Source organism: Desmodus rotundus, chromosome 8, assembly GCF_022682495.2.
Source record: "Desmodus rotundus isolate HL8 chromosome 8, HLdesRot8A.1, whole genome shotgun sequence".
Lineage (NCBI taxonomy): Eukaryota > Metazoa > Chordata > Mammalia > Chiroptera > Phyllostomidae > Desmodus > Desmodus rotundus.
The window spans coordinates 94,171,032-94,194,808 of NC_071394.1; the positions used below are offsets into that span (position 1 = coordinate 94,171,032).

General features: G+C 44.1%; 1 protein-coding gene across 7 annotated transcripts in view; it reads right to left on the reverse strand.

Moving 5' to 3' along the window:
• SRGAP3 (SLIT-ROBO Rho GTPase activating protein 3) overlaps positions 1 to 23,777 on the reverse strand; it is a 348,421-nt gene that overhangs the window by 231,523 nt on the left and 93,121 nt on the right. For 5 of the 7 annotated variants that reach the window (XM_045192165.2, XM_024556479.3, XM_024556480.3 and 2 more), the window contains exon 1: positions 21,831 to 22,882. The exons of the other annotated variants lie outside the window; for them this stretch is intronic. In XM_045192165.2, coding sequence (XP_045048100.1) covers positions 21,831 to 21,897 — 67 coding nt within the window. In that variant the 5' untranslated portion in view covers positions 21,898 to 22,882. Of the gene's footprint in view, positions 1 to 21,830; positions 22,883 to 23,777 lie in introns of those variants that run through there. 7 annotated transcript variants of the gene reach the window in all.

Genomic DNA, 23,777 nt, shown 5'->3' on the forward strand with positions numbered 1-23,777 from the left:
GAAAGCTTCCCAAATGCATTTGAACAGAAAGCCCTTGTTACAGTAGACATCTTGAGGGAAAAGTGTTCCAAAGTCTAAAGGAGTTCCTTATGTGTAAAATAGAGATAGTAATAACCCCGACGCCATCTGCATCACAGGGCTGTTAGGGAGATCAAATGCAACAACAATGTGAGTGGGCTGTGCAAATCATGAGCAAATGAGAATTATCTCCTCAGCCCAGTAACCTGAAGGTATTTTCTCTCCATTTCCCACCAGCCACACAGAGGACAGACACGAATGGCTACAAGGGGTCAGCTGTTTCCAAGAACCTGCTGATTCTGCAGAACTCACCAGGTCTCCATAGAAAATTACACAACTATAAGCTTAAAGGGAAGGGTTGCTGAGAGATTCAATTTGTTCCCATTAAAGATCATCAATTAATCTTGATTATGGGTGGAAGACAGGCACTTCTCCTCTTGAAGTTTTGATTAGCTCCCCACACTGTGCAGAAGTGACCTGGGCACCAGATAGATGGTTTCCTCATGCAAAGCCATTTCACAAGCCATGGGACATGCAGCTGTCCCTGCAAAAGGAACATCTGACCCCTCCTTCCCCACCAAACCTCTCTCACACTCCACATATAAAGCCCCTTAGCCATTCCACATCACACCTACAATACCAACTGGGTTTTGTCACCAAGTGTTACCCAAGTCCAGTGAAGAGAACATCTCACAGAGACAGAAGATCGCTCTATTTCTGACTCAGACCCACGGAAGCATCCAGGGAAGGCTGAGCCGGTCGGGTCAGGGAGGAAATGGCCAGGATCCAGCAATGACCAGGAAGCAGCAATGACATTATGCTGAGATGTCATCCCATTTACACCTGGATGCCACCATTTCCTTTTCCAGAACAAGAAATGGGGAGAGTGGAGGAGCGCATAGAGGAAAGAAAGTAGGAATGGAGATGGACATAGGGTAACACCACTGCCCGCCCACCATCCTGCCATCCTCACCCTCTCCAGGCAGTGAAGATGGTGCTGCTCATCTTCACCTCATACAGGCTCAAGTTCTTCCAGATGCCAAGTGTAACTATAGGGAGCCCCTGCCGTTCTCAAGAGATAACACCTTCCTGGAATTCTAACTCACAAACACCACTTCAATCTGTGGAAGAAATGCCCTAAGTGAGTGTGGGTCTTTAAAAGCTTCACTTTCCCCTTTAGGGAAAGGTAAAAGGGAAATAACACTCAAAGGATGACTCAATAAAAGGACTCACTGAGGCAACTACAGTAAAAACACAAAATTGCTACCAGCCAGCTGTAGCATGGAGAGCCAAACAAGACCTCTGTCTACACTAGAAGTAACTCAGATCAGCAGGGCGTTCCTAAGTGACAGCCTGAGATTCCATGCAGAGCGGGGGCTGCTCTGAAAGGCAGTGGTACTGGAGTGTGGTCATAAGGGTTCTGAAGTCCTGGGTTGGTTAATCCAATTTCAGCCTGAGAACCTCAGAGCAAAGAGACAGACTGAAGCAGGGTGAGGGTCTAGCAAATTCTATCTTGGAATGGGGAAGCCCACAAATAGGCCTACAGGTAAGCCTCACTCCCCTCAATTGCTACTAGCTGCCATCAGACAATAAGCTAACAGCCCTTGATGATCCCTGCTTCTGGTGAAGTTCTTGCAATTTCTACCACCAATACCAAAGCTTCATGAGAGATTCACTTCTTCTTGTTCTCCCCCAGATCCTGACAGTTGACAGAGAGATTCTGAGGCTGACAAAAGGGCTTTTGGAAACTGGAGCTTCCAAGCACAGGCCTCCCAGCTCATGATCCACCTGAGAGCAACACTGTCTCAACCACCTCCATTAAATGCCTCTGGTCTCTCTATGCCCTGAACCCTCATTTCACCTCCTCAGGGCAAGGACTGTCAGCTAGCTCAGAGGTGAGCTCACTATCTGCAAATATTTGCAGGGCAGTGCTGTGGAAGAGGAAGCCATTTTTCTGTATAGCTCAGAATGGAGAAGTCACAAGGAAAACCATGGGCAGTCTTGAGTACTTCAAAAGAACAACTGGGGGTATTCACTGAAGTGTAAGAATTGGGGGCTGGTGGTATATGATCCATGGGTACTTTTAAGGAGCAGATGTAAAGGCATCTCTGCTCCCCCTACCCAACCCCCAACCTTCCCCTGTGGATCCCCAGCTGCCCACCCCGCTGTTGATGAGTGAGTGAGCAGAGACCAGGACTGCACCTTAATGATGACTCTGACCGTGGAAGGCATTCTGATGTAGCTTCAAAAACAAACCAGTACCTAGTGTATTGTTCATGCTTAAATAAACACATAGCTCTCTTTTGCTTCTTTGGCCCTGGGAGGAAGATTTCAATCGGACTCTCATGCTGGTGCTGTTTGCATTCTTGGTCCACTGTCTTGAAACCTATAGCAGGTCTTCTGGGAGGTACAGATTTGATCCTGGTTCCAACCGCTCTAAAGATGCCTGCTTCTTTGAGGTAACCCACCTGACTCGCCTACTCAAAAGTGAACTCCAGGTATACCACAAAGGTTGTATTTGAAATCTGACCATCCCAAACATGATATGTCCTCCAAATTAATTAGTGGAAAAAATTAATCAGTGACTTTTATATAATGAAAATAAAGTTCCATGACATTTTGATTTTTTAAAAAATCACCACCATCACACCAGGGGGGTCACTAACTCCAGTGCTTATAGAGACCCAGGAAGTCAGGTGAACTAGTGTAGTAAAGCAGGTGAGGTTAGAGGGATGAATACAGTGGCCAAGTGAGCCCCAATCCTGTCAAAGAAGAGCAATGGTCGCTCAGCTCTGACCTGTGCTGCCATGTGGGAATGCAGGCCCAGAGCTGCCAGATCTTTTGATTGTTTAAAAAGGTGCTAGAAAGCCAGATTTTACATGCAATCTCCTCATTTTTACATGTTGGCATCTAATTCACATTTTTCAAAGACATAGTACAGGCCAAATCAAACACATCTGAGGGCTGGATTTGTCCTGTATGCCGTCAGTTTGCAAGCTCTGCATAAAAAGTTCAGCTTAAACAAATTACCACCAGTAATGTGCAAAACAGATCTTTCCCCCTCGCCCCCTCCATCTCTGAGAAATGCCGCAGGGGGTCAGAGACACTCTTGCAGGTGAGAAGAGTTTCAGGGATGGGGTAGGGCCCATGACATCTGTTGTCCCAATTATTATGTAAGAACTGGAAGTTTACGTTTCCATTTTTACAGAGTCTGATCAAAACAGCTGCATCCAATCAGCCTCTTCAACATGTCTTGCTTCCTTCCATCAGAAAGCAAGATTTTTACTTTTGTTATAAAAATTATCTTCTTTCCCTGGGCTGCAGAAAAGAGGGTCTTAGGGTTCGCAGAGACTTGGTATGTCACCTAGAGTAAATCTCCCTCTGATGCCTAAATCCCCACTCTGACAATAGTTTCCAGGGACATATCACCCAGCCTCAAACACCACCAGGGAGATCAAGGCTTCCTGAGGCTGCCTGCTTGTCCTTTAAAACAGCTCCATTAGAAAGGTCTTCCAGACACTAGACTTCTATAAACCCAGCCCAAAATCAGATTAGATTTTTTGGCAGCTGCTTCCCGATGACTCATACCAAACTTATTGTCCACCAGACCCTTACGTCTTTTTCATAAGTGCTGCTGCTAAGCATAGCTCTCCCTAGTCTGCACTTGGCTAGCTGGGTTTTTAGACATAAACGGCAAGACTTTACATTTTTTTCTTACTAAATGTTAGCCCACTTCCATGTTGAGATGAGGAGGCCATTCGTTCACAGGCACAAGTCTTTGTTAGTTTCCTACATTCTTTTGAGAGGACTTTGACTCCATAGCTCTACCCTTTGGACTGCTGAAGCTGAGGGCTCTGCACGTGGCACTAGGATATTGGCCATTAAAATGACCTGTTGTCTACCTTCTCCAAAGCCCGGTTGCCAGAAATATTTATGAAGGATTGAATAAAAGTTGATCCATTTCTCTAGACCAGCAGTCTCCAACCTCTTTGGCACCAGGGACTGGTTCATGGAAGACAGTTTTTCTAGGGACCAGGGTGGAAAGGATGGTTTTGGGATGATTCAAGTGCATTACATGCAACCGCACCTTTTTCTGTGTGGCCTGGTTCCTAACAGGCTGCGGACCCATACCAGTACACGGCCCAGAAGTTGGGGACCCCTACTCTAGATCAATAAACTCAAACACCCACAGGAGCTAAGCAGGCAGCAAAAGAATGAAGGGGACCAGGTGGTCCAGGAGCAAAGCAGAGCCTATGCCCCATTGGAAGGGAGCGGCCAATTTTGGCCTCTGAGAATGAGAGCCCAGTGTTTCTAGATCCTCCTATTTCTTAAGAAATCCCAGAAATCTGGATTTTTATCTGAACTCTCCTGATTTTCTTTAAAACTTTCTTGATTTTTAAATGTTGGAAACGGATTTACTTTTGTAAATGTTCCAAAAGCCAAATAAAACCCACCAGCGGGACTGCATTTGCCTGCAAGCTGCTGGTTCTGCTGCAGATGCTCTCAATTTCACTCTTGGGTTGAATCAAACCCTCCAAATCTGGATAGGAATGATAATAGAGAGCAATCATTAAGTGGCTGCCCATATTTCAGACACTGTGTGGATTATCTCATTTAATCCTCACAAGAGTCCAGGGAGGTGCCCATTTTACAGAGGTGGAAACTTGGTAAGTGTTGGAGCTGGCATTCAATCCTGGGTCTTTCAGACTTCAGAGTCCGATGCAGAGTTCTTGAACCACAACTGAGCAGACTTGCTACAAGAGAACTATACTTTGGTGTTCAAACTATCGATTTATGCTGAGGGATTTCTAACTACTAAAAATGTGTCATGATGACGACCATGGGGACTAAGGCCACACCTACCACATCATCAGGTCCTTACGGCCTCCAGCAGCTAACAGGCCCTCCTGCCCACCCTGCCCCGGTTCCCCTCAAGAACGGTCAGAGGAAAACATCACACCACTTCTCTTTTGAGGAAATTGTCTCACCCTTGACTCCAACCTCATACTCATCCTTGAAAAGAAGTGAAGGATTTACTTAAAATAATGTCAGGGAGTCTCTGTGGTGAAATCTGAAAACATGACAGCAAGTTAGACATTGAAGCATTTGTTACGCTGTCATGCAATTCCCATTGCACAACCCTATCTGATGAGCATAATTTGAGACAGAAGATAGAATATAACTCCTTGGCCTTATCCAAAAATGGTAAACCCAACTATCAATAGAAACCAGGAAGCTTAAGTAAATGAGCAAAGCAGTGGGTGTGAAGAGTGGGTGTGGGGACACAAGAGCTCCTGCCCACAAGTGGGAGAGACTCGAGAATGTGCACCTCATCTACAAATGGCAGCTGCTACTCAGCTCTGGCTGATGGGTCACCATGTGGGAATGGGGGCCCAGGGCAGCCAGATTGTCCGATCTGTTTTCAAAGAGTCAGAAATGCAGATTTTTCTATGAAGTTGCCTGATTTTGTTGTGTATCTCAACAAAATATATCACTGGTTTGCAGACTTCCACTTGCATGGTGATCAGTGCTGGTCTGGAAGAAAATGAGTTGAATTTTTCAATTTAGTCTTGAGCTACTTTAAGCATATCTGGAGGAGGAGAAGGACATCAAAGAGGTATTCTTAGGTCCTTGGGGCTTCAACTCCCCATGACTGCATGCCAGGCACACTACGGAGCAGTGCTGAGGAGGCAGACTGCACATCATTGATTCTCCATTGATTTCTTCCACAGAGGGAGAGAGCCACACCCTGAGTTGATCACAGGTTTGGCTGTTACACTTGTGGGGGCATGAGATGAAAGGGCAACAAGAAAGAGGAGGGACAGGGATATTGACCTCTACTGAGCTGAAGGCCAACTCTATTCATTCCTCCCAAGTCAGTGTCACTATGGAAATCCACCTGTTGGAAAGAAATGATATCATGGACTACACAGGTTCTAGGTCATATTTGTGGACCAAAATTCCTAGACATTGTACTTCCAAGGAGGCCAAAAGTCAAGTCTGGATGGGTCCAGACTTCTAACTCTCCTCCCTTGTGGCTGGTTAGACTTGGTAGCATCTCAGAGAAAAGTCAGGGCAGTTATCCAAGCTTTACTTCGATAGGGGTTTGAGTTCCAGAAGAGCTTTGGTTACCAGGGAGCAATACAACCAAGATTCAAGTACAGACTTGTAGGGGAAACCGCATGCCCAACCCACTTAGGTGAAAGGAGTTCTCCATGTGGAGATCGGCTCACCAGACTTCTACGTTAAGGTATTGAGCCACAGCTTCAGGACACGCATTCAATTCCCAGTGAGTGGCTTCTATGATCTCATTCCCTCTGGACCCCCTTAGGGAGGTACCAAGAGCCACCTGTACAAGGGACAAGGCTAGGGTCAGGTTCCAAGGTCTGATATCCTAACCAAATGCCAATTTGTTATTGACTCATTTACATTTCTACCTATTCATGGGAGAAAGTCCTCTCAAGGCTCAGTATCTAAAAAGATTTAACTTCTCTTAAAGAGTCGGTGGTATTCTCTTAAAGATACTATTAAACTTTACATTTATGGAGTCAGTACCTTATTCCATTCTGTTAAGATCTCTCTGCTTCCTGGTTCTGTTTGCTGCAGAATATGCTGTTTCTCTTAATGGCTACCACTGTTTATGGAATACCTACCCTGTGCCTATTCTGGCCTGAATGCTTTACAGACATGCCCAAGGAAGTTATATTGTTCCTGTTTTACAGAAGTACAGAGAGCTGAGCCTCAGAGAGGTTAAACAATTTGTCCACAACTAGTAAGTGGTACAGCTGGAATCTGAGCCCAGATCTACTGGTCTCCAGAGCCTGCAGTATCACTTATAGCTATGATTATTAATAACAACAGCGCTAACACTGATTGAGTCCTTACTATATGCTTGGCCTTTCCATACATTATCTCATTTAACCACCTAGATAACTCTTTGAGATTGGATTATTGTCTTCACTTTACAGATGGGAAAACTGAGGCTCAAAGAGATGAAAAGACTTGCCCAAAGTCAGATAGCTAGAAAGTACCAGAGCCGGGCTGCAAACCTTGGGCAGTTTGATATTAACACCATGTTCCTGATTACTAAGCCTGCCTTCCTTGGTTTCCTGACATTCTCAAACTGGATGGGTCCATGAAACAATCACCACTTGTTTGGACAATTATGAACCCATCTAAGGATGCCCTGGATTGACCTGTGCTTAGAAACTGGTGCAAGAGAAGGATAAGAAAGTGCGGATCTGTGGCAGTACTAGAGAAGGGTCCAGAGGCTCAAAGCTGAGATTGGTCCCCTCCTTCCTAACTGCCAGACTACACCAAGACTCTGTTTCTAGGCTTGGCCCAGTCCTTCCCTCACCCATTCAGATGATAATTATCCAAGTCTTAGAGGTGCTGAAGCCCCCAACTTGAGCCTCAGAAAATCCTTCCAGTTTTGTCAAGCAACTGGCCATTTTCCCACTTCCAAGGGGAATAAGGGACTTTGTGGTTTACCGGCCTCAGTCTGGGGCAGAGGCCAAAGAGGGTCTTTGTCTGAGGAGCATGGAGAAGGCTTATTCCAGGGTTCTGACAAATAAAGGAAACTGGTGCTCCAGGCGCATTCCTGTTTCTTGGGAGACCTTTTTCCAGGAGTATCAGGACTTGTCTTTTCTCAGTCCCTTTCCATTCATCTTGCCCTCCTTGGAACCAGCCATTGACAGTAACGAGGAAGAAGAGATGTGGCTCTGTCTCTTTAGAAAACTGGGCAATTAGATTTTCCTTAACGAAGTTCTTTCCTTTCTCCTAGCAAAATCCTTTCTACTGTAAACTTGGCTGATTTTTTAAAAAATTCTTTTAAATAAAACTGGAAGACTGTTTCCTGGAAGAGCATCTTAATATTTTCATAAGCCTAAACCTAACTGTGCATGTATTTTTCTATCCTTGATAGTTATTCCAGAACTTGCTTTGAATGCCTCCTGTGTGGCAGGCACTAGGCACAAGAATTCAGAATGAATAAAACAAGGCCCTTGCACTCAAGGAGCTCACAGGGAGACAGACTCATAAACCACCCCACGGTAATAGCAGCATGCCCAGGGGAGGAACTAGGCAAAAATAGAAATAATTAACATCTCTGAAGCACTCCAGAGTTTACTTTCTCACACACCACCTCATTTGATCCTCACGGCAACTAGTCTTAAGGGCAGATAATGCCTCATTTTACAGATGAGGATGCAAGGATGCAGAAGGGAGACGTGCCTCACTCAAAAGACTGATCAGAGTTGGAAAATCAGGTCTTATGACTATAAATCCCAGACTCTGGGCACAGCACCACAAAGGCTCCTGATTTAAACCCAATAACTTAAGTGGTTTGGCTTCATTATTCCATCTCTTAGAATTTAAAAGAGTGGAGGAAAGAAAACACCTTCCATATTACATTAGGGAATAATCCAGTAAAGTAATACAGTTAATTTCAGCAATCATTCTTACAATACATAATGAACGCCACAGGATGTTAAGCAAAACTTAAACATCTCTTGCAGGTGTCTTTCTTCCTTCCTTCATTCCTTCCTTCCTGTCAGTCTTTCTGTCTTTTTCTTTCTTTCATAGTTTAGCTGATTTCTGAGCCTCCTCGATAGCAGAAAAATCTGTCAATGAATTCCTTACTTTTATTGTCAACTTGCTGAGTTTATAAATTAGAAAATTAAACACACTCATTATTTTAGAAGTCAACCAAAATTGAAGAATATAAGGGGGAAAGGTCTCCTTTCCACTGTTCTCTGTCACTAACATCTTGCCCCTAACCCAATTTCGACCCTATTCCTAGTCCCCAAGAGAGAGCATCATTATCAGTCGGTAAGAACTATCAGCTCTTTTTATACACACCCAAATACAAAAAGAACCACATTTTTTATTTAAAAAAAATAGTATTGTAACACACTCATACTAAAAGTTCAGAGGCTTTTTCCCCCTCATTCATCAGTAGTCTACACAATTACTAAACGTTTTTTTGCATTCAAAGAGGATACACAGACTCTCAAGTTGGTGAGGATACTATAGTCGAGGCCCAAATACTTCAAGTTCATGAAACCTGGGGCACTTGTAAACTCCAGGTTTCCCAGTTCCACCCCCAGAAATTCTGATTCAAGAGGTCTGGGTGATACCCCAGAATCTGAATTTGTTATAAATTCCTTCCCTGTGATTTTGATGCTGGTGGCCCAGGAGCCACACTGGGAAATACACTGAAGTAAACAAGGAAAGCATCATACCTTACTAAGACTTACTGGAACCTTCCTTTCCCAGCTGCCCACGCTGGCACTTCCACTGCTGATGGTTTTTTAGTACTGCCTACCTTCCTCTCCTTTCCAGCCAGGTACACTTACTAATGCTTCACCTGTAGGTTCAGGTTCCTTGTCCAAGACCTAAATGCTGGTGACTCTCATATTGGCTTAGCTAACATTTTCATTGTTCAATGAATCCTCATGTATGCCAAGTAACGTGTTGGAAATTTTGATGTGTGTTATTTCAACTAGTTCACACACACACACAAGTGAGCTATTATTATCCCCGTTTTTCAAATAAGGAAACTGATGGGGTATTATCCCTATTTTTCTTATTTTTCTTGGATAAGAAAAAAGACTTATCCAAGGTCATTCAGCTAATAAGCCATAAGCCAAAACTCAAACCCAGGTCTGTGCAATTCCCTCCAGAGCATACCTCCCCAACCCCCACATCACAGCTCCTCCTTCAACAAGCCACATTCTTGTCTCATCTACTTTCTGTGACTTCAGCATAACTCTATCCAACCAGGATGGATTTCTTTCCTCTTCAGTTGATCCCTGGCCTTAATTTTACCTTAAAAGCACTTATCCCATGATTGTACTTATCATCTTGAGTATAACTATTTTAAAATTCCTTTTCTGAAATCATCTCAATCTTTCACACCAGAAAGTGTGTGTTTCTCTTAGAAGTACCAATCTTCCTAACCCCTTAAATATTTTGATGGCTTCTGACCCTCCTCTAAATGAAAAGACAGCTCTGTCTAGATCCTAAACAGCTCAGGAAATAATGCTGGTGTGATAAGATTGACCAGTTTAGCTTTACAGATCAATATCACAAATCATCTACAACATTTTCAACTATTTAGATCCATTTGCTGTAGGTCCCCCCAAGAACGCTGTACCACCCTTTCATAACACTCAACAGTTTTGTAATTATAAGTTAAAATTTGTCTTCCTGCTATGGAGGCGGGGAACATAGTAATAACTCATAAGTATTGTTAAACCAAATCAAAGTAAACTAGCCCTCCATATTCTCAACATTTCTTTCTCATTATTCCCAATAGCATAACAATTCTGTTTCTGGCAGAGAGCAGAGGGACCTCAGTCATTCCTGACACCAAGTTTCAATGACAATAGTATGCCAAGTATGAGATCCAGCAAGACAGATATACTCAGGGTGGGGTCTGAAGTGGGTTGACTGGGCCATGACTAAAGCCCTAAGATGAGCTGAAGGTTAAGAGACAAACTCAAAAGACCAAAACCAGACGAAAAGTCAGGAGTCCAAATGGCCAGGGTAGAAGATCAAGGAGTAATCAGTTACCAGGTGTCAGACACCAGGCAGTGACTGTTTTCTGCCTCAGGATGAAATATCTTCCCCAAGATGATATATCCTCAGGAGATCCAAAATGTACTGTCTGGAGAGGCCACTGATCAAAATAAAGCCCAGGTAAAGTAAAAAGTAATGTACTGGCCAACTCTGCTTAGGAATGTCCTGCTCAGATGACAGTTGGAGAGCAGGCATGCTGCTCAGCCAGTCTGCATTCTTTAATACAAACAAAATCAGGGAAGCAATATCACTCTTTTGTGTCCTTGAAGGTGGCTAAAGGTTTCACTGGTAAGTATCTCTGATGTCATCTCTCTCTGATTCCTTTCAAGGTACTCTAAGCTAAGGAAGATCCCCCTATGGAGCTATCCCCTCCCTCTGAGCTCCAATCTCTCAGTAAGAACCCTACATGCCTACAGGACTTTCTCTCTGACAAAAGGTTGGAAAATGTATGATCTATAGTAAACTATATTGTGAAAATACCCTACCCAACCATTATAAGCCAGGGGAGAGCAGGTTTCCACGGTTCAGAACAGACCAACAATCAGGAATCCCAAAAGTACGACTGATGACCAGGAACTCCAGCAAAGAACAGCAAAGAAAGTTAAATCAGAGGAAAGGTACCAGCAGAGACGATAACCTACTGCTGAGACTAAATTCTTTGCCTTAGACAAGACTCTTTTTAGTACTTTCTGCCAAAGGCAGGAACTATTGCCTGGGTATGAACAGGGAAGTGAGACTATAGGGGACTGGGAAGGGGGGAAATTTTAGCTGAAAGTGGCTGGAACAGATGTGGGGTTGTGGCAAGTTCTCGATGAGTGAGCTCAGTTCTGCCAAATTTTATACAAATTTGTGGGGACACAAGTGGCCAACACAAGCCAGCCACCACAATTGCCCCAAAAAGGACCATCCCAAATACATGGAAGTCATGCGTTTTGATTGACACTCTTACTTGGCAACATCTGTTTATTTTTAGACCATACTCTCTCTATTTCAAACCCTAGGTCTACAGGTCTATGATGGTTTGCTTATCAGCTTTATTTTTATAACTTTCAGATTTATGATCCCATTTTCTGTCTCACATAGTTATAAAACAGATTTGATAGACAGAGATATGGAATCTGGAAGGTAATATATTGATTGTTTATAGTGGTTATCTCAGGTATTGAATTCTAGATCCTTCTTTTTTCTTTTTCTATTTTTCTGTACTTTCAAAACTTTAAAAATAATGAACATGTACATACCGATAAACAGAAAAAAAGACTCTCATCCACCATCTCCAAGGTCAAAAACTCATAGGATCCAATGGTTAGAAAAGAACTTCAAGGTCCTCTCATTTCAAATCTCATCTCCCACCCCAACTCCATTTCACTTACTCTGAATTTCAGCCAAACTTCTCACCCTTTCCCAAGCACCCAGACCCTTTCATGACCCCCATGTCTTTGCACATGCTGTTCTCTCTTCATGAAATAAATGCCCTTTCCATCTTGAGAGCTTCTACCCACCCTTCAAAATTCCTACTCAAAAGTCCTTCTTTCTATAAGAACTTCTCCAGCTCTCCTAGGCAAAGCTGTTGTGTTCACTCTGAGTTTCTATAGTGTGTGATTCCAGTACTATTCCAGTACTTACCGCATTACAATTAATCAATCAATTTTTGTAACTATCTTTCTTAGAAAACTATGTCTATCAGCCCTGGCTGGTATGGCTCAGTGGATTGAGCGCTGGCCTGCGAACCAAAGGGTCACCAGTTGATTCCCAGTCAGGGCACATGCCTGGGTTGCGGGCCAGGTCCCCAGTAGGGGGTGCATGAGAGGCAACCACACAGATGTTTTCCTCTCTTTCTCCCCCTTTTCCCCTCTCTCTAAAAATAAATAAATAAAATTTAAAAGAAAACTATGTCTATCAAAGACAGGGATGGAGACTATATTTTACCCATTTTTGTATCCTCATATCAGACACATACTCAATTAATAAAAAATATTGGATTCCATGCAGTATCCCTGCAAGTGGCATCCCCTTCTAAGCCATCAGCTGGACAGCTCTGCAGAGATACAACTGTCCCTCCTGTAGATTCATCTTCCTGAATTATCTCTCAGTCGGGGTTTGGGGGAAGCCTGGATCTTCTTCATTATGTGCCTCTAGACTGCAATTCCCAGTCCAATCCCATGCACCCCAAAGCAAAATATGTGTGAGAGCTTGTGTGTAAAGTCCAACACAAGGACATCTACATTTATTCTTTCATTTAACAAATATTATGATCACCTGTTATATACTAAGTACTATTCTAGATGCTGGCAAAACACTAATGAATGAAGAGAAACAAAAGTCTTGTTCTTATAGACTTTCCATTCTGGTAAAGAAAAGAAAGAAACTAAGAAGGGAAAATATCATATAGCCATAAGAGCTCTCCTGAGAATTCATGTCAGCAGGCCCAGTAGTTACTCCATGGCTACTTAAGATTAAGTGGTCAGGAATTGTCAGGCAAGCTGAATCTGAATACCAAGAAGGAGCCAGCCATGTAACAATCCAGAGGAAGAGGATTTCAGTAAGAGGAAAAAGCTAAGTGCACAAGCCCAAAGCAGGTCCAAGCTTGGAGAATTCAAAGAACCAGGAAAGTGGGCAAGTGAGGTGGCCAAGGTAGGCAGAGCACAGCTTTGTAAACTGCGCTAGGGTTTTGGATTCAATTCTCATGCAGTGAGATGCTGGGGAGGGTTTGGAACCCATGAATGACTAATTAGACTTAAACTGTGTAACGATTACTGCTGGTTGCTGTGGGGAGAACAAGCTATGAGGACAAGAGAAAAAGCAGGAAGACCATGTAGGACAGGGTCTTTCAACTGGGGCTTATTTTGCCCCTGCAAGGGGACATCTGGCAAAGTCTGGAGACATTTTTAGTTGTCACAACTTGGTAGGGGGAGGCATTGCTCCTGATATCTATTGGGTAGAGGCTAGGGATGCTGCTCAACACCCCACGTTGTGCAGGACAGCTCCCACAACAAAAGAAATCCACCCCAGAATGTCAGGAGTGGGGAGGTTGAGAAACCCAGAGTTAGGAGGATGTTGCCATGATCCCAACCAAAGGTGATGGTGATATGGGCCAGGATGGTGCAGACAGAGAAGGAAGGAAACTCACTGAAATTGACATTTTGAAATATTGAAGGTTTTCTTCCATATTTCCCTAGACCTCTTGGACTGCATTCAGGCAGGGAGGGAATTCTGTGTTCACTGCCTCAGCGACAATACAGAGAAAGACTCAATTCTTGGCTTTTGACTTTCAAAAGCCTAGCCCCCAGGAAGAATAAAAAGAAATGTGGATTATGGACAATAGCTGTGAGAGAATATTTGATGACATAGTGCCAGGATATCTACCCCTCTTACCCCTCCTTTCCCCTTCCTGCTCCACATAAAAAAAAGATTTCAGGGGGTCGGGTGTATGTAGATTTTATGCATCTATAAGAAAATAATCTGCATGCTGACTCATCCCAAATAAGCCCAGGGAAAGAGGGTGATGAGGGAACCCTTTATAGATTTGCAGAATCTGAGAACAGAGAGGAGCTAGGCCATTCCCCAGGCAGAGCCCCAGAGAGGCACTGGAGGAGAAGCAAGTGCTGGGCATGGCAAGACCTGCCTGAGACAAATGTCTGGTCCCTCACCACCAGCATGGCATGTGAACCCCAGGATGACCCCCTGTGCCTGCAAATCACATGGAAGGAGCTGAAGAGGAAACAACCAAAGTAGCCCAGGATTTGGAAGAAGGAGGATCACTGTCACAGACTGACCACTGAAGACCCAGTAAGAAGGAGAATAGATGAGTAGTGCCAGACTAAACAAAGTCCCTTGGTGCTGCCTCCACAGATAGGATTTGGGACACAAAACTGGAGGCAACTCCAAACTGACTTAGATTTATTGCTGCCACCTCCAACTGAATAGAGATGAGAAATGGAAATCAAGTTACAAAATATTAAGAAAAATATAATTCTTATGTACCTGGATTTGTGGCTGAGATCTATTCACTCTGTGGTGCAATGGGCCACAGGCTTCCATGTGTTCGTCTGCACCACTATCACCTGGCATCAACTGTACGATCCCAGGACCGGCTCCTAAGTCCATTCAAGGCACCTTGAACACTGCCTGCAGCCAAGTGCACCCCCTCACTGTCATGCACAGATGGGCACGTGCGTACATGCTGTGCATATTGATCTGGGGTGAGCTGTCACCAAATTACCATTTAAATCAATGGTTGAGCGCTCTGTAATTGGAAATGTCAAATCCCACATTTTCTAAGTGACCTCAAAACACCACACTGATACCACTTAGCTGAGCTGGATATGTGTTTGTTTTACCCCTTCCCCTCTTCAAGCTGCCATCTGAGAGAAGTATAAAAATTAGGGAACTGGGAAAAAAGCAAAAAGAGAAAAAATCTGGATAATCCACAAACCACACAGCCTGAGATTTTCCAAAATGTGATCTGAGGAGCAGTCGCGAAAAGGGTCTGTAAGATCAAATAAGTTTGAGGAAAGATCATGACTCCTTCTTGGAGGTTCACACTTAACACATTCAAGGTCCCCAGAAGTCTTGTGGGAAACAAACTTACCAATATTTCATTCAGTTTATGCTAGAACTTCCAAACCCTATTTGACCACAGAACTATTTTTTCCACCCCATGCCTCTTTATATACAGTCTCATGGAATACACCTCAGGGAACACTACTCCAAACATAAATTGGCCTAATAATTGAACAAATTAAGAGAACGGAGCCAAAATTCTACTCCTGGCCAGCTAAGATATTTTAGAAACACATACAAACCATCAGGAATGAAGCATTTACAATTTCAGTTGAGCCCAGGACACAGCTTTCTGGGTCCTATATTAGGCCAGAGGTTCTAAAACTCAGCATTTTTAAAAGGTCAACACCTGTCCCCTTCCTAGCACCTACAAGGAAAGAGCCAGTTTCCGAACCAGCCTAACCTCTTCTCCTCCTAATCTGTCCAATCTTTACCCTGTCCTGTACTTGCCTCATTCTGTTTCCCAAGACACCACTCAGCTCTGCCTCCAGGGCAACCACTCCTGGACAGCCAAGATATTTCCTAAACACCAGTAAGCCATGAGGAATGAAGCATTTACCAGTGAAACCACCGCCAGGGTTTGCCACACCCACCAGAGCAATTCAACTCCATACATTTACTGATAACCAATTAGACGCCGGGCATGAGGCTACAGCAACAAACCAAGCAGATGGAGCTTACACCCTGTGGAAACATGGTCTGGAAGTGTCTCCTAGCCAGAACACTTCTCTGAACATCAATTTCCACATCTGGAAAACAAAAGTAAGAAAGTTGGACTAGAAGACACCTAAGAGTTCTATTTCTATATTCCCAGGTTGGTGGAGGTAGAGCTGACAGCCTCCATCAAGCCTACAGGGGTGTTTCCAGTGGGCTAGTTTTCCAAAGATGATTCCCTGGGGTGGGAGTGAAGGGACCTGACACAAGGGGACATCAAATGGGGAATAGGAGAGGCTGGATCAGGAGCATGGAAGTGTTCGTAAGGGTAGGAAGTCAAAGAGTAAGACCCATCCAGACTGGCCGCTCAAGGAAGGGACCCCTGGGTTTCAGAGCCACGTTGCCTTGGTGTGCATCTTGCCTCCCTGCATAACCAAAAGTCAGGAAGATTCTGGTTTAAATCCTAGCTCTGCCGTTGTTTGCTCTGCAATCTTATACAACTTATTTCTCTAAACTTTAGCTTTTAATCTATATAATGAGACTAATAATGACTATCTCACAGACTTATAGGAATCACAAAATGAGATACTGATTATATGACTGAGACCTAGAGCTAAATAAAAATGAATTAACCTCCCACTGCTAAATAAAGCTTTATAAGCCTGAAGCATGGCTTTTAACAGTCACTGAATGAACGAATGAATGAATGACAGAGGTTTCTGGAAAGGGAAGGCTGTCTCTACCATAAAAACTTTAGTGGTGAAAACTCTAGAAATGGCCAACATAGACCCCCAGATCCACTGGTTCCCCCAGACTGGGAGGTGCCAAGAGTGAGTGCAGTGCTCCCCAGCCACACTTCACCTTGACTGTGACAAACATCAGCTCATCAAACATCACCTTGGCTTTCAATGCATCGGCCTTCACCAAATCCCTGCTAATAAACACCTCCCCTACAAGGGATAAAGAAGAAAATTCTGCCAACCATGAAGATTATTCCTTTTACCAATAAAACTCCTGCTTGCAATGGAATAGAAAGTATAGGTGTTATTATGGGCTAAATATTTGTGTCCCCCAAATTCAATTTCCAGGCTTAACCCTCAATGTGACTGGTATTTTGGAGTTGGTGGGGCCTTGGGTGGTGATTAGGATTAGATGAGATCATGAGGGTGGTGCCCTCCTGGTATGAGTAGTGCCTTTATAAGAAGAGAAATACCCCCTGGCTGGTGTGGCTCAGTGGATTGAGTGCCAGACTGCAAACCAAAGGGTTGCCGGTTCAATTCCCAGGCAGGGCACATCCTTGGGCTGTGGGCCAGATCCTCAGTAGGGAGTGTGAGAGAGGCAACAACACGCTGATGTTTCTCTCCCTTCCCCTCTCTCTAAAAATAAATTTAAAAAAATTTTAAAAAATAGAAATCCAGCAATTTTATTTTAAAATCCAGATTTCCTTGAAACACTGAAATAACTGACCACTCAGAGCTCACAGTTCATGGCAATGACAGACTGAAGCTAAGCAGCGGCTGCCTCTTCCAGGTGAGTTAACTAATCAGCCACAGTCCTTATTACTCCCCACTGCTTCCCCAACCCAGCCTGCGTTCCTCACTGAATCCTGTTGAAGGCAATGAAGGTTCCTAAGGAGGTCGTCCGATCACTCTACGGCATAATCTCTTTAAGACTGAATTCATCTGGTGCTCAGTTGAAAGTTTTTCTGTGTGTGTTTTTTTTCTTCAAGGATTTTATCGCCATAGTCCAAAAAAACTCTTAGAAAGCCAAGAATGTATGATACACTTTGCATCTTTCATAATGTCCAGCACAAGACTAAGAACAAAGTAGATACTCAATGTTGATTGAGTGAATGCATCCTCTGTGATCTTCAATATCTGCTTTTCTTCCCCCAAATTATAGACTTTTGCTATTAAGATAGACTAAAATGATTACAGGCATGTAATAAAAAAAACACTGAAGTCAATCACTGCATTTCTATTTCAATTTTCCATTAGGTTGAAATGGAAATGGGAACTCTGAATAAATGTAGAACAGACCATTATGTCTGACAGCAAGATGAATTAGAGCCCAGGATACTGAGAACGCCTGCAAATAAGATTACCAAACACTATCAGTGGTCTTTGAGGGAATTGTGAAAAATAGGAAAGGTGCCAAAAAGCTGTAGATGGGCGAATGTTGTTCTCATTTCAAAACGGGATAGAAGTTATAGCTTGCCAGTTCCTGACTAGAGAATATGATGTCCCTCTCAGGCAAGGTTCTTGAACAGATTTGGAAAGGAACACTTGCGAGCACCTCAGACAGGAAGCCCTGTCCATTTGGAGCCAGCACAGGGTCACTGAGAACAAATCATGTAAAATTCACTTCATTTTCCTTCTCTCTGACAAGGATCCTAGCCTAGTGGTTTAGAGAAATCCAGCATATATAAATACATATGGTGCAATGAGGGGGTGGGTAGTGAAAAGGACTAATTCAACCCTTGACTATATTAATAAAAGCAGTACATACAGCATAAGAGAGGTGATAGTTGTTTTCCTTCTCTGACCACATCTGGAGGATCTCATTTTGAACCCAGTACAACTCTTGAAGAGGCTTTTGATAGTATCATCTTTTGGAGGTCTATCTGGCAAAACCTCTTTAAAAGCACAAAACTCGTCCAGATTTCTGGCATCTGTTGAAAAATTGAAAGATCCACTGGGCCTACGTTCCTAAATGGTAACAACTGGTTGAATCCAGGCAGTGATCGCTCATCTGCACAGGACATGTGCTCTCAGGCCCATCCTAATCACCACCACCCCTTCTTACATTGCCCTTGCTGAGGTGGTGGACCAGCTGCCACAAATCACCTTACTTGGCCATCATTACTCCTTTATTCCACCTGCCAACCACCCAAAGGCATGGGATTTTTCAACCCAGGATGCAGTAGATCCAAAGGAGAGTAAAGATAAGCAGCAATGGACTGCTGTGTATCAGCAAATAAGGATGATCACAGTCTAGAGGCTGTGACCAGAGTCTCCAAACATTCAATGAACAGTCATGGGAAGAAGTATCTTTCTTGTTCTCTGAGGTCCCCAGGGGGAGATACTGTAGTAGAACCTATAAGTGGATGGGAAACTTATTTAATCCAAAATAAAAACAACTTACAACAGCCAGAGCTGTCCAAAAATAAAGAATGTGGGCTTTGAAGGTGGTAAGTTCCCCATCACTGGAAATGAGCAAGCATATGGTATACTACTGCATTGCAGGTCCTTAATCAACGTCCTTAATCAAAGGACTTCAAGTGTCTGATGAGGCGACAGAAGGCATGAGTCTAAAATTTTTTACAACGGGAAAAAATTACTGTAAAATATTCCCCTTTGTTAGGTCAATAAATTCTTTAAAAAGATATAAAGGAGAGTACGTCTACAAAGAACTCGGTATCATTTTTAAAAATCAAACGTTCCCCTCACAGAATTCACAGAGAACAAAATCTAACTAGGTGGAGTGTTTGCACCAAATTGGCCAAATGATACCCAGAGAGAAAGGTAATTGGCATCAGGCATTATTTTTGGTGATTGGTCAAACATTCTTCAGAGGCAAGCAACAAAAGCAAGGGATCAAAGAAAGAGGGCAAACAATGGAATGCCATCAAGAGGCAGCCAGCCCCACCACAAAACTGCCATCTGCTGCTGACATCAATCCTTCCAGGGGCAGCTGCAGGCAAACAATGTAGCCGGGAACACTTGCCCTGGCAGCAAACCCTCTGCCTTCACATTTCCAGTCCTGTGACCTTGGGCTAGTCATTTAACATCACGAAGCCTCAATTTCCTCATCTCTGAAACTGAGTTTATGCGAACCCTTTCTGTTCCCTGTGTAGACCAAGAGTAGTGATGTCTGCAAGTGAGCCACAGAAACTGTAGAGCCCTGTACACACAATAATTATAATGATGATGAACACAGAATTTTCAAGGAAAAGGTTCCAGATGGTTTCAGTCACAGCAACATCCTGACCTTAATGGTGTGGGTGTCAATGCTAAAAGAATAAAATTAAATTCCTGGAACTAGAATGCAGAGACATTTGGAGTCTGGAAGAGACAAGATCATTCGGGCAAATTTCCTGCTGAAATGCATTACCTCGTACTTGCCAATCAGTTGTTAAAATAAAGGTGAAAGGTACAAAGTGAAAGAATCAGCCAGAGCAATAAACACTTAATAGATCTTCAAGCAAAGTTCAGGGGCCCAGTGGTAGCAAACCTTCAAAGATCAGCACATTTCCTACCAAGACAATGCTTATGAAAACCTCAGCCTATCCAGAACTCAGCATCCCTTCCTCTATTACGGCATTTTTTATGGGGACCTCAGTTTAAAAAAAAAAAAAATCAGCCACGTTAGTCTTGTAAAACATAAATTCCCTGAAAGAATATTTGCAAAGACAAACTGGCCTTTTGTATTTGAGCAATCAGATGAATTCAAATCTCTGACCAGTAAAGGGTTTGTTTCTAAATTATCAGCAAGGGTGAAGCATCATAGGTCACTGTTTTCTACACTGAATTGAAAATTAAAGAGGAGGAGACCAGAGGGTTTTCTGCATATTTCACCCTGGGGTCTACTCAGGCGTGATTAGCATATGGGATTTGACCAGAACTAAAAGGCAAAGACGGTTGGCAAAATGGGGAAAAAACACCAAAGCTCTCCCCTGATGGCTGCTCCCCTCCCAAAGTTTCCCAAGCATCTGAAGTGTGTACAGCAGCTATGACTGCCGCCCGGCCTCCTGCCGCTCCTGTGGAGGCAACCCACCTTCCTTAGTCAATGAGTCTTGAGCTGCAGCAGCACCTAGAAGCAGGTGTGGCAACCACCGATTTGAGCTCCAAATAACCAACTTGCTTCATAGGCCACTCATTACCTCTAGGGGAGGCATCAGCATTCACTGAAGATGTATTCCGTCTTTATTCTTTCTATGAGAGACCACAACACACCCTGTGTCGCAGCAAGAACCGTGACCAGAAAGAAAACAGACCCTAAGAGGCAAAGGCCCTGGCTTCTCTTGGGGTATATCCTCGGAGAAAGCATGAACATGGTGAATGGTGCTTTTAGGTTTTCCTTGCCAGAAGCTGAGCCTAGAACTCACAAGGGTGGGAGAAGCTTGACCTGAATGAGGGTTCTGCCTGCATTTGTCTGTGTGATTGTGTCCAGTGTCCTGTTTCGCCTTGCTAGTGTGGATTTAGGGAAAGGCTTCTGAGAGGATTGTGTGCCCAGTGGCACCAAAGCTAGAACAAGCAGGCAGAGGTCATCTCACCCTCCTGGCAGGCTTCCCCTGGCACCACGGAAGCCAGGCAGCGCCTACCAGTCGACACGGTGCACTGAGATGTTGGCTTTGAATGAAAACTGATGACCCTAAACGCTAGTGCACAGAAGGTGATTGGGGTTGCACACTGCAAGAGAATACATTTTCTGCACCGAGCTCCCTTTTTATACTTAAATGCCTGCATTAGTTTGGATCAATATGCCCATAACAGTTAATCCATGGCAGCCCAGGCCAGCCAAGAGACACCGACAATGCAGTGCAGCCTCCCTGTGCTGATTCCCTGTGCACATGCATGTGAATTCCAGCCCAGAGAAAGGGGCAGGCAAAGCAACAACATAAAGGAGAAGGAAAAAACATAGCAGACCGTAAAAAATAGACATCATATTAAGACGCTTTGGTGGGGGGGTTACTGTCAAAATGGCCTTAGAGTGACATGTCACGGCCAAGATGATGGAGTATCCGAGACACTCCTAAAGCCGGGGTCGGATCCTCCTCGCACACCTGCAATGCAGTGATTGTCGCTGCTCTCTAATCCATACACCCAACACCAGCGCTCTCTGCAGTTGAAACCAGTCTGGACTTGTACGGCTGCCACCGTTCCTCCTCACAATAAGATTATTGATGCATAACAACATTTCAGAATGGCAGGGAGGAAAAGGGGGCGGGGGGAGCCAAAGCTAGGGAATAAGGAAAGCGGAGGGGAGGCATGACTCCCCAGCCCGCATCTCACCTTTTATTTGGGCTTCATAATCGGCAATGATCTCTTTGTCTTTCTTGAACTTAGTTTGAGATGACATCTTCCAACGTGGCCAAAGGCACTGACAAGCTAATTTATTTCTCCTTTTCTTCCTGTATTCTCTCTCAAGCCCTGGTAATCACACGACTCTGGTCGATTTCACAGGTTTAGGGGCTAATCTCTTTTACTTGCTGCAGAGCCAAGGGAAAAATCTCTCTCCTTCTGGAAGGAAAATGTTCTTTACTTGCCGAAAAATGTCTCCAGTAGCTTGGTCTGGTCAGCTCCTCTTGCAAAAGAACCACCACCACTCTAGGAGCACAGTAACCTGCCCCAGATTTTCAAGGTTTTTCTTCCAAAAAACAATAACCAAGAACACTCACTCACATACACAACACACACACTCACTCATGCGTGCACTCGCACACTCTTCTGGACACACACACACGGTCACAATGCACACACACCCTCACTCACTCACACCCGCTCATACACACACACACAAACACACACTTCCAGGAGAGACGCGGTGCTTCTTTGGGCGTGCAGTCAGCCCCTGGCTTGCTTTCCAATGCTCTGCTAAGAAGATGGTCAGGTTGCCAAAGCGCCGGTCATCTCGCATCCTCCCTCCCTTCAGGGCTTCTGGTCTGGTGTTCAGTGAGGATCAAAGCCAGAGGAGTGAGAAGGAAGTTCTGCTGCAAGGCTTAAGCTCGGATGAACCCGGTGTTGGACTGCGCGCCCTGCAGGGCTGGTTGAGCGCTCCCCCACCACCCTCGCCCTGCCCTCGTCACTAAGCTCCACCTCCCGGATTTTATAACAACTGACACATTGTAGCCTACAGGAGAACAGAATTCACTGCAAGCAAAAAGGGGAAGAGACGCTCACAAAAGGGGAGGCAGCAGGAAAAAGAATGGGGCTTGGAAGGCGGGAGAGGCCCCTGCAAACTCCTACCATTAGCAGTTGGATTAGGGAATTTTCTTCCAAAGTCTCTGAAAGGTCCACCTTTTCTTAGCACCATGCAATTTAATCCAATTTCTCAAAGCAACAGCTATGTGACAATTTGTCCCTCAGTGGGAATTGTCTAGCAGAGTAAGGGGCTGACCCATGTAGGCAAGCTCATTAATATTTGTTGAACAATTGCGGGGACAATACCAGGTGTTTCAGACATGCAGTTTTGCAAAGCCACGGAAAGCAGGCATGCTGGAAACACCCAGCTGTCTCAGTATCTGGGCACTGGGCAAATTAATAACTCATTGAACCTCAGATTTCTGAACAGTAAAATGGGCTCTCTTTGGGGGCTTTTTCATTCTTTCTTTCAACAAATATTTACTGAAGGTCTACTGTTGGTCAGGCATCATTCTGGGTACAGGGATGCAGCAATGATCAAAATAGGGAAAAAAATCCCTGCCCTCCTGGAGCTCCAGGGTCTCCATATCACGTATCTCCAGGAAGTCACCACATTATGTTCGCAGTAAAAGCAGTCCAGAGCAGAACTCAGAATGCACTGTGATGGGTGCCTCCTGGAGCTGTGCAAGGCAAGAGGCCCTGGGAGGGACAGGTGAAATTTTTTTTTTAATGAAATAATTACATAATGTAGAAGATGGTAAGTGTATGTGGAAGGAAATATTGCAAGGTAGGGGGCTTCAGGAATGAAGGAGCTCTTGGGAGGATCAAATAAGAATGTAAAGCCAAGGTTAGCGCAGTGCCTAGCATATAGGAAGCACTCAGTAAGTGATTGCAATTATTATTACCCCATGATATCCCCTCTGCAACCTAACAACACAATATAACATAATAATATTCCTCTTTAACAGATGAAGGAACAGAGGCACAGATATGGGAAGTGACTTACCCAAGGTCACCAGCATTCCCACCTAGGCTGTCTGACACCAGATTCTGCCCATGCAAATGCTCAAAGTCTTCTGCATTCTACTAGAGAGCTGA